This window comes from Excalfactoria chinensis, chromosome 1, assembly GCF_039878825.1.
Source record: "Excalfactoria chinensis isolate bCotChi1 chromosome 1, bCotChi1.hap2, whole genome shotgun sequence".
NCBI classification, from domain to species: Eukaryota; Metazoa; Chordata; class Aves; order Galliformes; family Phasianidae; genus Excalfactoria; species Excalfactoria chinensis.
Genome location: NC_092825.1, coordinates 115,058,796 through 115,074,872, shown reverse-complemented (window position 1 = coordinate 115,074,872; position 16,077 = coordinate 115,058,796). Strand labels below are relative to the sequence as shown.

At 38.7% G+C, this 16,077-nt stretch overlaps 1 protein-coding gene across 2 annotated transcripts in view; it reads right to left on the bottom strand.

Moving 5' to 3' along the window:
- The window catches only part of CTPS2 (CTP synthase 2), a 58,470-nt gene extending 42,562 nt beyond the window's left edge, over window positions 1–15,908 (bottom strand). The window contains exons 1-9 of one of the 2 annotated variants that reach the window (XM_072330291.1): window positions 15,781–15,908; window positions 13,899–14,104; window positions 12,188–12,358; window positions 11,789–11,889; window positions 9,357–9,473; window positions 8,570–8,653; window positions 4,282–4,362; window positions 2,833–2,984; window positions 2,469–2,601 (exon numbers count right to left, since the gene is read on the bottom strand). In XM_072330291.1, coding sequence (XP_072186392.1) covers window positions 2,469–2,601; window positions 2,833–2,984; window positions 4,282–4,362; window positions 8,570–8,653; window positions 9,357–9,473; window positions 11,789–11,889; window positions 12,188–12,358; window positions 13,899–14,064 — 1,005 coding nt within the window. In that variant the 5' untranslated portion in view covers window positions 14,065–14,104; window positions 15,781–15,908. The other variant, XM_072330298.1, reaches the window with a different exon arrangement.
- Between the last annotated feature and the right edge of the window lie 169 nt (window positions 15,909–16,077).

The following is a 16,077-nucleotide window of genomic DNA, read 5'->3' as shown; positions in this document are numbered from 1 at the left end:
TTTTTCCATGCTCCAAAAGGCATCAAAAACACGAAAGAAAAATAACTACTTGTGGACCTTGCTATTTTACATTGGTACAAGAAGACAATAAAATGAAAGGATGCTTTATCACACTGGGGAACTGAGGAAAAAGAACTAATTACAGCTAAAGTTAATTGTAGTTTCCCTGCCAAGCATAGCAAAGCAGCACATTCAAGCAGCATCAGTGTTTTATCATTCACATATATCAGATACTAGGTTGTGAGTGGGATCCCACATACAGTATTAAGAAGTTCCTTTGGAACACGGGTTTATACAGAGAATCTTCTGATGAGCAAAAAAGGAGGATGATACATGCAGATAAATACAGCAGGAATCCTTGTCAGCTAGCACACTTCAGCACCAAGCTGGAATGAGTTTTAGCGATCAGTTTTTCCCAGGCTTGTTAATGAAAAAGCTCCACTGAACTCAGCCTTAAATACAAGTAAGCCCTGTTAACCATATACCTGCAAGACTAGGCACAGTTTGCTTAAATTACATACCACAAAATTTTCCAATTATACAACTGCCAGCATAAAACACTACGTGGAGTATCAGAATCACTTAGATTGGAAGGGCCTTTGGAAGATTCTAGACAAGATCCCTGTTTAAAGCAGGTCAAATTAGAGCAGGCTGCTTAGGGCCATTTCCAGTCAGGATCTAAATTTCTCCAGATGGAAGCCTCACACCCACTCTGGGCACACTGCTTCAGGGTGACTACCTTCACAATTTTTATTTATTTATTTACTTTATCCAAGCCAAAACTTGTCACATTCTTAATTGTGTCTGCGCTCTCTCAGCCTCCTACTGCACACTTCTGAAATGAGTATGACTTCATCTTCTCTTCACCTTCTTGGATACAGACAGCAATAAAATTCCCCCCTAATCTTTCTCTTCTTCAGACTGAAGAAACTTACTCTGCTCTCTTCATATGCGTGCACTTCAGCCCGCTTATCTCTGTGGCCGTACTTCAGGCTCAATCATTACGTCAGTACATAGTCTATACTGGGGAGATGAAAACTGAATACCACCCTCCATACACAGTCTTAGAATCACTGAACAGAGGGGAACAGTGACAATCCTTGGCTTGGTTCAACATTGCATGATGCTGCTTAGTATGGCCCATGATGCTGTAGGCCTCCTTCAAAGCAAGGGCACACCATTGGCTCACAATCAACATGTCATCTACTTGGAACTCCCAATACCTCTCCATAAACTACTTTTCCATCAGTCATACAGCATCCTGCACTACTGACGGGGTTACTCAATGCCAGATGCAGCACTAGCATTTGCCCCCATTCAACTTCACAACATCATTTAGCGGAGGGTTGTTAGTTAGGGTAGTATGGTTAGGTTCCAGTTGCACACGATGATCCTTAAGGTCTTTTCCAACCTGAGCAATTCTATGATTCTAACATTGGATCCTGTCAGCCCACTCCCGTAGCCTGTTAAGATCCCTCAGAGTAGAAGCCACCATACGAAGAGCTCCCCCCAATTTAGTTTCGTCCTCAGCCTTGCTCAGGTGCACTCCATCTCCTCTTCCATATCACTAACAAAGGCATTAAGCAATTTGTTTTTTTCAGTTTCTTCTGTTTGTAAGAAATATCTCTTTGTGCCTCCCTAGGGAATACATTAACACCTTTCTTTGAAGAAGGCCAATGGGAAAAACATTTTCAACTGCCATTTTGATCAATCTCTCTCTTCTCTTCCTGAATAACACTAAACCAGCATTTTGATGCTAATATTTTGTGACTATTTACTGCTATTTTGTTATTGCAAGTTGCCAAAGAATCCTCTGTACCCATTCATTAATACCAATATACACTTCCACACTGCTTCTCTGCCCAAGAGCTTCCCATCCTATTAGCAAAGCCTTGGAATAGAAATGGATAGTTACAGCAGTAACAAAGCTGGCACAAATTTCTCTGTATAATTAAAATAAGAATAAAAAGGTTGAATAAGACAAATTTGATCCTTATACAATGCTTCATTCAAGGAGCTACATCTGGCCGAAGTCTGAAGTCATTAGAAATCCTGCTTAAGACAAACCTGATTGCTCTCAAGACATGAATTGAAATGATGAACAGCAGCTCCTGACAGCAGATTTTAATAAGAAAATTAATTGCTTTTCAATTTACCTATTATCTCGTCTATTTTAAGCTAATCTCACTGACACAATAGGCAGCCCCATAATAAATGAAACCTAATTTTGAAAGCAAATCATATAATCAGATCCAGTTTGGGGCTATCAATAACCTTTTCAGGTAAGTTTAGATCCTAAGAAAACAATTGCATTTCTAAACACTACTTTTAAAAAATGTTTAGTCAGTCTGTATTCACTCACTACTCATTTTCTAACTTTCATTATGAATAAAAGCTGCTTGACATGATGGCAGTTAGTAATGTATATTCAAAGTATTCCTGAAGGCAAAATCCAGAGAGATCCTCACCATTAAATCCAGTTTGTGATTAATCGCCAGTGCAGAGTGTTCCAGAGCCTTGAAAACAGATGCATAGCAATCACTTAGTTTTGTGTACTTGCCAACGAGAGCTATGGAACACACCTTCAGCAACCTTTCATATCTGACAAAAACAAGTTTTTGGATTATTACATCCATTTTCACATTTTTCTTTAACTTCACAAAGCATCTTCTAAAAATCCCTAACCTGTCAGTGTTTCTAAGCCCAGAGTTTCCACAGGTGTTGCAGCATCAACATGCTGCTGACCCCAGAGCAGTTTGGTAGTTCCAGATCAGCTAAAAACCTAACCTGAATACAAACCCCTTCCCAAAAGAACAGCAGGACTCAGAATACCTGTCAGCCATTTTCTTCCATTTCATTAAAAGATCACTTGGCTGGTCATCAATGGGTAAATTCAACCTCTGCTTAAAATACTTGATGATGCCTTGCTCCTCCAACAGAATTGGTACTCGGTAAGTGGAAGAAACATCATGGATAAATATCACCTAAAGAAAAAAAGAAAAGCACAATATAAAAGACCTACCTATATATTCTTCATAGTAAATACACGTTCTATTTTTGCATACTATGTATGTAGATGACAAAATTTATATTCTACTTTTTAAATAATTTTCTTTTGAGTGATCAGGGCAGTTGTTGAACTTCAACTGTAACAGACAGCTAAGTGCCACACAGTCACATGCTCATTCATCCCTGAATAGATGGAGAAAATCAGAAAGATGGAACTGAAAAAACTCCTGAGTTGAGATAAAGACAGTTTAATGGATATAATATAAAAGACACATGAGCAACTTCTTCCACTACTTCCCATAAGTAGGAAGATGTTTACCTATTTCCAGTAAAGAAGGATTCCATCTCACATAATTGTTACTTGAGAAAACAGATGTCAAAACTATGAACTTCCCCCTTTCCACCCCTTAGATTTAATTAGGATCAAAGAATCTTAGAATAGCTTTGGTTGGAAGGAATCTTAAATATCACCTTGTTCCAACCCCCCTGGCATGAGCAGGGATACCTTCCAGAAGACCAAATTGTCCAAAGACCCATGCAATCTGGCTTTGAACACCTTCAGAGATGGGGCACCCACAGCCTCTCTGGGCAACCTGTTCCATTGCTTCCTCCTAACAAGCAACCTAAATGTCCCTTATTTTAGTGTAAAAACATTCCCCCTTCTCCCATCACCACACTATCTGAGATAAAGTTCCTCCCCACCTTTTTTGTAAGCCTTTTTTAGGTACTGGAATGCTGTTATAAGGCTCCCAAAAGCATTCTTTTCTCTAGGCTGAACAACTCCAACTCTCAAAGCCTACCTCCATATTCACATGGCTGTGATGATCTCTGGACATAAACAAAATCCCAAGCTTTAGGGCTGCCTTTGTTTATCCACTATTACAAGTATTTCAGGTCATTTATGGACAATAACCAACCTGCACTGCTTATTGCATGGAACTGCATAGTTTTCATGACAACATATAGTTTATCAACTACATACTAAAAATCTATTCATTTTATTAACTTTTCTACAATCTATCCAGTAATTACACCAAATATAATATTATAGTATAAACATAGGCATTAAAATTGCTAATGACTGTTCAATGTATGAAAATAAACATATAAACTTTCAATATTCTTAAAAGTATTGAAGTGTACACAATAGCAAGACAAAAGTCCGAAGAACAATTATAACATAACGAAATAAACGGAAATGGAAAACAGAAACACATGGTTATTTTTGTATGCTTTCCCACACACGTAACTAATGATAATTGAAGTACTGACCTGCTCAGGCTCCACGTGGCAGAACATGGAGATCTTTTCCTTCACTGCCATTTCTATAGGTTTTGCACTTCTGCAAACAATCTGTCATAGCAGAAGAAAAAGATCTTAACTATTTCCCAGAAAGAAAAAAAAAAAAAACAACAAAAGAAGATTCTTGGTACTGTTCATGAAGAAGTTCGCTACCTTTGGAAGCGCAGCACAGGCAAATACACTTTATCTCTCTGCACTCTTTTGGAGTTGTACAAAATATCACAGCTCACAAACATCTTCTAGTAAGGCAAAAGTATTCAGTTGACCTGCCGATACTGACCCATTTTTATTAGTTTTTCTTTGGCACCTTCTGTATGTACTTTGTTTTTCTCCTCTCCTGTAACTACTATTGTGATACTCCTAAAGTAAAGTCAAGTAGGTCTGTAAGTATAAATGACACACTGAGTGAAAAGAAATATTGTGAAATTATCATCTAAGTTCACAGCAATAATACTTGGCTTATACGCATGTTTTCTATCATTTCAGTATTTCAGCATCTTTTTTGTAATTCTTGATTTGTACATCACTGTAAAAAGAAGGCTGAAGAATAGAAAACTGTTTCTTAACTTTGTGCTTTCTGTTCTTTTCTCCTTCTGGTGCTATTATTCTGCTGAAACATATCAAATTCCAGAATTCTGGAAAATACTGATTACCTTCCCAACAAAGAAAGTAAATGGGTGCTTTTGTGTTTGTTGGAAGGGATTTTTTATTTGCATCATGTAACCTCGGGCAACTAACAAAATGCAGTAAAACTGCCCACTGAACGTGCCTACTGATAACTTAACCACCTACCCTTGAGTTACTTTGAATCCTTTAAGTATAACCAAGTACAGTTATATTGTTAAAAGTTTAATTCCCCATCTTTCTAGCATACATAACTACGTAACACTTTAACCTTTTTTGTTTAGAAACTAGTAGCTGTGCTTCAATCCCATTGCTGAAAAGCAGTTTAGCTACACTGATATTGATGAAATCTTAAATAACTTCCCTTTCCCTTGCAAGAACTTCTAGATTCAGGAAACTGAAGGCCAAATCTAAGGGAAAATGTTTACTTAGTCTTATAATAACTAAAAAAAAATAATGATTGCAACAATTTGTACATTCTCTTCAGTTAAGCACAGCTTGAATAACTGAATTCTGTTTGAAAACCTTACTCAGAAATCTTGATAGCATGAGCACACGATTAAATGCTCTTGGAAATCCATCTTCCTTCCTGAGACAAACTTCAGCATTCAAGTCTCAGAAATTAAGAAAAGAAATCAGAAACATCATGAAAACACAGAACTGCAATAACAGTGGCTGAGATCAGAGACCTCAAAGCAACATAATACAAACAAAACAATGGAAACAATTCAATCAAATAGGACTGCATGGACAAACATATAATCCGCTTTCAAAATGCAGCAACAGAGTCCATGGAAACTGCAGTCACAGAGTGTTCATTAAGCTCTCAGTACTCTTGAAGGAGAACAGAAAGGCTCCTTTATGCAGACAGCTAAGACCAGCACAACACGCCATCTCAGAGAGGCTGCAGCTACCTGCAGGAACAGGTCTAGACAACCTAACCAGACAGCCTAGCAACATAGCTCATGAAGTAAGCCCTCCTAACTGCGACTCTAGGACCTTCCCCTGGTGTCACCAAGAAAAAGAGAGCAGCTATATGCATGTTTTCTTAAAACACTGTCCTGACAGCTTACTGACACAGCCAATAGGCATTACTCACAGTGTAACCTCTGTGCTTTGGTGCTCAATCACAGCAACGAAGCAAAAATAAAAGAGATGCACTGTGCTGCTGGCAGCCCCTGAACTGCTCCAGGCAAGGAGATACGAGAAAGTGACTCAACTAAGCTACTTCCCTTTGATTCCACACACATGTAACAAGCTGCAAAAAAAATAAAAGGAGTCAGGCACTGGCCTGACTTTCCATAAAGTTATCATACAGGCCTACAAATAATAATAATAATAACAACAATAATAATATCACACCCAACTTTCCATATTACAACTATACATACCTATACAGAGGTATTTCAAACTTTAGCCCTCCAAGCTCAGAATGCTGAGCAGCACTTACCTACAAAACTCGTTCCCTCCAACAAACTACATTCAACCAGTAAAAACTGTTTGAAGCTACCTAACAGTCTTATTTATAAAAACAATTGAACATGTAGTTAAAAACACGTTTGCTGATAAAATGTTAAGTCTTCTTCCATAGTAAAACTTGAAAATGTAAGTAAATAAATAAGTCCACACTCTCCCCTTATCCAGTACAAATACAGCTATCTGTAAATGGTGCCTATAGTACAAACACAACTACAGCTGATAATGTAAAGATTATCAACTGCCTCATGAATTACTGCTCACATGACAAGCATCATATCTTCATGATGGGAACAGGTTACCGGTTCTGGCTGCATAAATACTTCATATTTATCTTCCAGCAGTAAGAATGTTGGTTAGCACTTCTTTGGTTAGAGCTTCTTGAAATTTTGAGGGAAAATAAAATGTGTGTAGCTTTGTAACTTGCTAAGAAAGCAATGCTATCAATACAAAGTTGCCCTGCATCAGAAGTTAACACCAGATATTGATACAGAACTTTTTTGCCTCATAATTAGAAAATCACAAGTGTAAAACAGTGTTTTTACTTAAAAAACAAACAAACAAACAAAAAGTTGAGGTTAATGCAGGGAAGAGTCATTGTGCTCATTCACATTAGCAAGTAAATTCATATATGGGCCAAGCATTACGCTGGACCACGGTGAACTGAACTGCCTACGCTGTTTAATCATTAGCTTGCCTATTTGTCCTGCTTTGGATGCTCTAATTGAATTTTTGCAAGACAAACCTGTTCAACAAGGGCCAGGCCTGAAGAAAACTGTTACATTAAAAAGAGTGAAATGGGGTAGAAAGAACTTACACATTTCTCTTTTTATTTTTTCCCCCTCCACTTGATGCTGCAAATTGTGCCAATAAGGTTTTTCTTTTTTTCTTTTTTTAATTTTAAATGGCATCTATTCCCACTAGGCCTCTGCCACTAATTCAAGCGGTTGCACTCATCCACGGAAAGCAGCAACAAGATGATGAGGCCCCTAAAACATCCAGACACTAGAAAAGGACATATGCCACAATAAACTCTTGCAAAAGTTCAAGGCAATAAATAAATAATCACAGAAAGAAACATAATATAATTTAATTGTGCGACTATCTTTTCAAAAACCACTTCTTTGTGAGTATACAAACATCATATTGAATCAGTGACTATTCTCACTACTTTTTCATTTTTGAGACAGGCCAGGTAGGAAACCTTTCCTCCCATTGGATCCATGAAAATGAAAAGTGCTCAGTGACTTCAAGCACCAAGTATAGAAAATATTCTTTGAGTTAAGCAGCCTCACATAAAAGAACAGAATCTCTTCTGTTCTGAGGAACTAGAAACGTATTGCCTTCAGCTGTCTCAAAAAAATAAGAAGCCTAAGTTTGAACTGGGGCTATAATGGCATTTGAAGTTGCACTGCCCTGACTTCATGCAAGCAACACTTATACAAGCAGATTAATGCCTCTTAGTGGAAGATAGGAATTGCCACAGGGAGCTATAATTAATTATGTCTCTTCTCTACCCCTTAGGTAAAGTGCCAGTGAGGAAAACAATGACAAATGTGGGCATTAAGCACATACTCATTACCAGAGAACTTGGGAGAGAGAATGGAAGTTAAGCATTTATTATCATCTACCAGCTCACATGAGGTGAAACTTGTTGGCTTTGCCTTATCTATTACTTTCAACAAAAGAAAGTAATAGAGCAACCTTACTTTGAAGATTCACCAGCTTCCAAACAGCAATATTTCTAAAGGCTGGAATTCACAGGTAGGATTGCTTTCCCTTAATCTTGTATAAAAATAAATTTGTAGAAGAATGGTAGAAGGTTGAAGTATTCTACGTCTTTCCATAAAGTGAACTGATATATCCAAACTTCAGATTATTTTTAAGCATTGCAGAATGGTTTTGTTGCAAAGATCCCTTTGGATGAAGAACGCTGTAAGAAGCCCCCAGATTTGCTAAGAGTAACTGGATTACGTTATCTCAGAGCACATTTGAGCAATTTGATTTAGTGAAGGAGTACAGTAAATACCTTGCTTTTCTTCTAATATTCTTGTCTCTCGTAAGATACTGAGGCTCATTTTTTGACCACTTGTTACGTATAGATACTTTTAAGATAACATGTAAATATAAATCTGTATTTATTGACTTTTGAACTCACCAAATCTGGAGACAAGCCTAATCCTCTCAGTGCTCGCACACTGTTCTGTGTTGGTTTTGTCTTCTGTTCACCAGTGGCATTAGGCTAGAAGGACATATTTTGAAAGCTCAAATAGTGTTTAAAATACATTAACACAGAAGCTGTCAGGTAAAAAAGAAAATTCACTGCACATAATAATATTTGAAGTAAGCGTATTGAAATAGAGCTACGACAAGTCAGAAAAAAACTGCACCACATTCTTCCCTGTATCTAGGAACTCAGCAACAAGTTTGATAAGAACATTATTTCTGCTTAACAGCAGAAACAACAGAGCTGTTTAAGGAAATCATATAATAGATCAAATGACAAATGGTGATCAGCCCAGTATGACTTAATGCCACACCACCTGGGATTTCCACCATCTTACAACATCAACTTTAACAAACACAATTTTAAATAATATCCTACAGAGGCTGGGTACGTTTCTTAACAGGATCATAATGAATGAGCACTTTCCAGTGCAAAATGCAATCATATTTAGGCTTCTAGACAAATTAGCATTGGTAAAGTTTTTGCTGATAACTTAATTTCCTTACTGATGTGAGAATGTGTTTCAATGTTCTATCAAGGATTTATTTATCCCAACCAGACTGGCCTTCTTTGATTAAGAAGCCATCTTTTGACCTTTATCACTCAATCTCTAAACCTTTCTAAAAACTCTTTTTAATCAGAGAAATAAACAAATACAAAGCTCAACTCAGAGTAAATATTACTCATTAATTAAATCTGTATAATTTTAATAACTTACCTGTGGCACTAGACTAACATGGATGTTACAGAAGTTCTCTCTTTTTGCTTTGAACTGGAACTGTCTAAACGCTTCCACAAATGGCATTCCTTCAATGTCTCCAATAGTTCCACCCAGCTGAAAAAGAAAGACTGAATCTGTCAGTGGCAAGAAGTAAAACAGTCTTTAAAGAGTTTATATGTTTGTGTGCCCCCGGTGGTGCAGTGGTATAAAGTGCTTCTTGCGGCACCGAAGGACACGGGTTCGAATCCCCCTTGTGGCGCAGGGGGTAGAAGTGCCGCTTCGCTACACAGAGGGCTCGAAACCCGGGAGTTGGACTCGATGATCTCTAAGGTCCCTTCCAACTCACACGATACTATGATACTATGATGATGATATCTTATACATTCAACACATTATCTGAATTTTGTTATTAAAAAAGAAATACGATGATGAATGAAATTTGCAGGCATACTCTGCAAAGAGTCCTCACGTATTTTGTGTATTTGGTTTCCCATGGAAGCCACAGAACAATTTTCTGGTTTCATTACACTCACTTCACATCAAATATGTTTCCCATAGGGAGATATGTAGCGCTACAGAATAACACATGCTTTTACTATTTTCAAAGTGGTGAACAATAGTAATAAGTAGCTAAGTTGACAGTATCTGTATAGAGAAATCACATTTTCCAAACTGCCAGATGAATAAGCAGTCACAGACAATAAGATATCTAATAATAACTAGATTACAACAATTCAATTGTTCAATTAGGACAGCTTTCCAACACTAATAAATCCTACATGGACGATGAAAATTATATTTTAAGTTGAAAACAGTTTGAATACTTACTACCAAAACAAAGTCCTACACTAATCCCATGATAAACCTAATTCAAAGACATGAATTAGATATCTTTTAAAGACACCAAGAGCTGTAGTAAACACTCTCTGAAGCAGTTTAGCACAGAAGTTTTGCGAAACAGTTTTATTTCAGAACAATCCTTCTATGCCACCATGTGGCTTTCTACAGAGTTGCAAATTTGTGTTCACACAGTACCAGAAATACTTCCTATATTTGTTCTTCACACATATACTCAGCCTAGTGCTTTCAGACTTTCACAATGGCAAAAAAATATACCTTTATCTTTACAGTCCTAAAGAGAAATATCTTCATGAGGTTGACACTATGATGCAAAAACCTTTACATGGAGGAAACAAAACCACATTCAAAGTTCAAGGACTGGCAAGCCCATCACTTCTTAACATTCTTGTGCAAATTCTGTATTTACTGGTTTTATGTTTGCATTAAATGTTTTATTCACTGCGCACATCCTTAAAACATATATATATATACCTACATAAATGAGTATATTTTAAAATCAAGAAAAATTGTTTTGTGTAAGAAATGCAGAGCAACTCAGAATCTTGAGTCATAAAGTTTCTCACACTGCTGATTACTGTGATGGCTTCTGGCATTAAAATCTATGACGTTCTTCTGTCAGATTATCAGGTATAAATTTTGCTGTATTTTCAACCCTAACAGTAATACCTAGCAGTTATTGACTGCACTTCTCCAGGTTGTTACCATGCACTACTAAGTGTAAGTGAAACTCGTTAGATCCATTGTGCAGAACAACACGGTTAAGCAATTAACAAAGTTGCTCACACAGATCTTCAAAATGAAGCTAGTAAGTAGGAAACTAACTTAAATAATGTTTAAATATATTCTTGCAAATATGACAGGACGAGGGGAAATGGCCTCAAGTTGCACCAGGGCAAGTTTAGGTTGGATATTACGAAGAACTTCTTTACAGAAAGGGTAGTTAGGTACTGGAATAGGCTCCCCAGGGAGGTGGTTGAATCGCCATCCCTGGATGTGTTTAAGAGTCATTTGGATGTGGTACTCAGGGATATGATTTAGCAGAGGGCTGTTAGAGTTAGGGTACTGGTTAGGCTGCGGTTGGACTTGATGATCTTCAAGATCTTTTCCAACCTGGATAATTCTATGATTCTATGACCATGAGCTGCAAGATGGAGCATTTGAAGCCACATGGATAGCTAAAATTGTATAAGCTCTCCTACTGACCATAGGGCATTTCAGATATCACACAAGTTTCCTCAATACTATTTACAGCGCATAGCTTCAGTCAAACATCTGCATCTCTGAATAGTTACTCCACATTATAAAATTAAGTTACCCATTTATTGTCAACTAGTAAACTCTTAAGCAGCTCAGTTCCAGCAGGGTTTGGTTAAGGTAACAAAACCTGTGGAAATACAGCTATGCCTATCATTCTCAAAACAGATCATCAAGAATACAAAATGTGTCTTTGTACTCTCTTGTACAATCCGCTCTCTGTAAAGCTCCAGCCTGTCTTTTTTTCAAAGCAGTAAATAGCAAAGAGAGAACAAGCCAGCTCTTTGTGTTCACCTGAGAGGTTTTATACTTGCCTCAATTACACAGATTTGCGGCTCTTTTCTGTCATCATCCACAGGAACTTTAGCCTGATTCATTACCCATTCCTGAACCGCATCAGTGATGTGTGGAACAACTACAAGACAAAGCAGGAGTAGTAAGGCAAACACATCCAACTTTAGACTCACGTGCTTAATTTTTTGATGCAGAAAAAGTGGGAAAAAGGAGCAGAAAGTCAAATGGAAACAACAAGCATTTTCTTTTTTTAATAGATTCCTCCCTTCCTTGAACTCAGAAGTCTTCCATTACACAAATACGCCTGTATTTCCTAGAATGGAGAGAGGAATAAGCTGACATAGCAAGACGCAGCTTGTTCTAGCCACTCTTTTAGGAAGACTGGATGGACTAGCATGCCACAGAACTGAAAATATTACCTTGAACAGTCTTTCCCAGGTAATCACCATGCCTTTCTTTATTGATAACATGCTGATATATCTTTCCAGTGGTGATATTGTTATCTTTATAGAGATTAATATCCAAGAATCTCTCATAATTTCCCAAATCTAAGTCAACTTCTCCACCATCATTCAGTACAAAAACTTCTCCTGAAAAAAAAAAGAAAGTGAAAATATTAAAAATAACATAAAGAAAGCTTAGAAAGAAAACCATAACAGATAGCAAAGTAATAAAATAACTAAACTCTACTAAGCACACATCAGATCAAGAGAACCACAAATGTATCTTCAAACTAAGTATTTTTTTTTAATATACGTATTGAAATGGCATATAGATAAAGCACATCCCGCAGCTTGTGTTGTCACTGTGTGACTTCATATTGAGTCATCACGTTTACACCGAATGTCACAAATCTGTCAGAGATATTTTTAACACGTATTTAAATAATGTTGTTAAAATACTAAGAGTTAAAATATTAAGACTTAAAAACCATTCAAGTATTTGGTTCAATATGCATACTGCAATAGGTATTTCTGACCCTGAAAAAAAAAAAAATAAAAAAAAATAATGTAATTAAAATGTTCTTCAGGGCTCATATTTTCCTTAAATCTCTGAAGAGTCTCTTCTGAATCCAATTTCTGAAGAAATCATAACTGCTACATCCTGAGGTAAAGGTAGAAAGCTCTGCACAAGAGAAAAGAAGGAACTCCCCTGAAGTGATGTGGACTATGAAAATATATATCCCATCTAGATACAACACTCCACAGAACAGTTTAACAACAACAAATAAATGCCCTCAACAAAAATCATTCTCAAAATCTGAAGTCATTCCAGGAATCCTGTGATCAAAAGTAAAGGCAGAATATCCTCGGATAACTGCCTCAGTAGCACACTGAAAGTGTAGGAGTATCGAGTTAGATCAATTTGGCTTTGAGTGAGGTCTTGTGCACTGCTTTCAGTTCAGTAGATCTAGACTAAAACTAAGCAGGCAAAAGTTGACAACTAAAACAAGTCAGAAATCCCTCTTGTCTGAAGGTGCTTGAGAACTTTGAAAACCCACTGTTTTCAATAGACATACTAATACCATGCATCACAGGAGAATGTTCAGCATTATAAATGCCTATCAGACTGCTTTGCAGCTCATCAAAGTAGTCGATACAAGCCAACCAAACTAAAAGCATCTATTTTTAAGTAATAAGTCTAGTCAGCTTTCTAAGTTCCACCGATGGTTTTGACCTGACCTTCATTAACTAAAACAAAAGCTTAATCTAACTCTCATGAAGACACTCACGCTAGAGACGCTGATACCCAGGTAGCAGCATTCACATCTGACTGTCCAGCAGTACAGCTTCAAATATGTTCTGCTGTACTACTCCAATGTTTTTCATGTTGAACAGAAGACAGTATACACTGAACAAGGCCCACAGCTAGGATTTTTCTCAACAAAGCAGAACTTCATACAAAGTAAGCCTCTACACACAGACTATCTTCCAATAGACTCCTCTCTTTGCTTAGAGCAGACACCCTTGAAAATATGCAGAAGGGAATAATCTTGCATTGCCAAATAGATGATAAAATGACTAATAACTACTGTATTACTTTTTTTTTGTGTGTGTTTGCTTGTTTTAAAAACACGTGATTAAATATGTCAATATTTACTACAAAATGAAACAGAGCTGTTCTTCATACCATGTTCATACGGTGAAAACGTTCCAGCATCTATGTTTATGTAAGGATCAATTTTGATTGCAGTGACACGGAGACCACATGACTTCAGTATGGTGCCAATGCTGCTTGCAATGATCCCTTTGCCAATACCTGAGATGACTCCACCAGTTACAAGGATGTACTTCATTGGAAAATCAGATCAAGCACACAGATTTTGAGCTGGAAATCTAAAATGACAAAGATACATTTGATTAATGCAAATTCATCCCAGGGAATAACAGAGGCACGCTATGCAAAGAATCAACATTGAAATGACTTTCAGGAACAGACAGCAAAATCACCATTTTAGAATCCCTCCCATGTTATACATTACTATTTAAGCTTGATGTCTAAATCCTCTCCGTAGTCAATGAGAAAACAGAGATACTAATTAGATGCACAGCCCTGTGAAGATACCAAAACAGGTATAAGTCATCTGACTTCTGTAACATGACAGGAACAGCCAACCACCTTTTAGAAACACAGGTTAGGCAAGACTAATCTCACCATGGATTCTTCCTGAATTAAAGAAATCAATTGCTCCGTTTATGTTTTGAGAAGTTAGCTCTAACACTGTTCCTTGCTACATTAGCCAGAACTATCACATCCTCTCCTCAGTAGATCTTCCTTCAAAACTTCCAGCCTATAGCCACCAGTATCTAATAAAATCAGCATTCTGTATCACCCACTCAATTTTTCTCCGTTCCTTACCTACATGTGCAAACTGTTCAAAACAACATGTAATAGCGTGTGATCTGAAACAGTTCACGATAAGACAAGTCGGCACAGTGTTCTTTAAACACTGGTTGCACACATTAGCAAGGGAATAACTGCTCCTCTGATGTTATTAATTAACACAAATAAGGCCTAGAGCTCCAACGGACAGAGGTCAAGAAGGCAACAGTGCTTGTTATCAATGCTTTTACAGTGGATAGCGGGAAATCAACAGAGTATTATTTCTCTGCCAGTATGAACAAAGAGGACGCAGCAACCAAAGCATTTAATCCAGGAGAAAAGAACCCTTTGAATTTACAGTGAGCTGGAAAGAGGTAAGCATGCAGCAAACGTTAACAGAAGTAAAAGAAAACAAGAAGGAAATTTCCTTCCTCTTCACAACCCGTAAACAAGTTAATGACAGAACTTCAGAGTAACATAAAGCAAGAAACTGATGAATGAAGAAATGAAACATATAAAACTTCAACACGTGCCACTTAAGACTCACAGAGTCCCATCACTCACCTGACAGGAACCCAAACAAGAGCTGCTAATTTCAGAAGCACAGATTTCCCTATCTCCTTACAGCCCTGGAAACCCACTATTTACTCACAACATAAACAACGCACACCAGGTGGGTTGGGAAACCACACGAGCTGCTGGAAATAGCAGCCGGCTCCTTTTCTCTCTCTAAATACCGAAGCCACTAAGTTCCCTCTTCTCCTCCGGGGCTCCACAAGCTGACACACGCCCTGCAGGCAGCTTTAACTTTCGTGCTTACAGCGCACGGCTCTGCTTACAGATACCACCGCTAATCCCAAGTACCACCGTACTCCCCAAAAGAGACTTCGCAGAGCCAGGTGATGAAAATCAAAGGGAGGATACTGACAGCAAACACCTGCCGGGGACTGGAAAGCGGCTCGAGTAGAGTAGAAAGCAGCTCAGTGTTACTTCCACGAGCTCACGGGGCAGCAACAGGTACCGCACGGCCCACACCGAGCCCGTCCCCACAGTGGGACAGGCAGGGCCCGGCGGCGTTCCCGCGCCCATAGGGCGGCCGTGGGGGCCGAGGCGACTGGCGGGGCCGCTTTCACCCCATACCAGAAGCTGCGAATGCCCTACGCGGGACGGGGGTGGATCCGTGACGCACCGGAGAGCTTCGCACAGCCTCAAGAGAAGAAACGGCCCCTCCTCCGGAGCCGAGGAGCGCAGAGCCGGCAGCGGGGCGTTACCTTCCGCGCGGGAAGGTGAACGGGCAGGCGGACAGGTACCCACGCGAGCACCGCACGCTGCCCGCTCCGCGGCCCCGCCTGGCCACGCCCCCTCCTCAGACAGAGCCACGCCCCCTGCAGCCGGAAGTGGCGTATGCGGAAGGAGCCAGCGGGCTGGCAGTCCGTGTGGAGAGTGAGGTCCGCTTCTTAGGGCGGCCGTTAACCGCTGCCTGCGC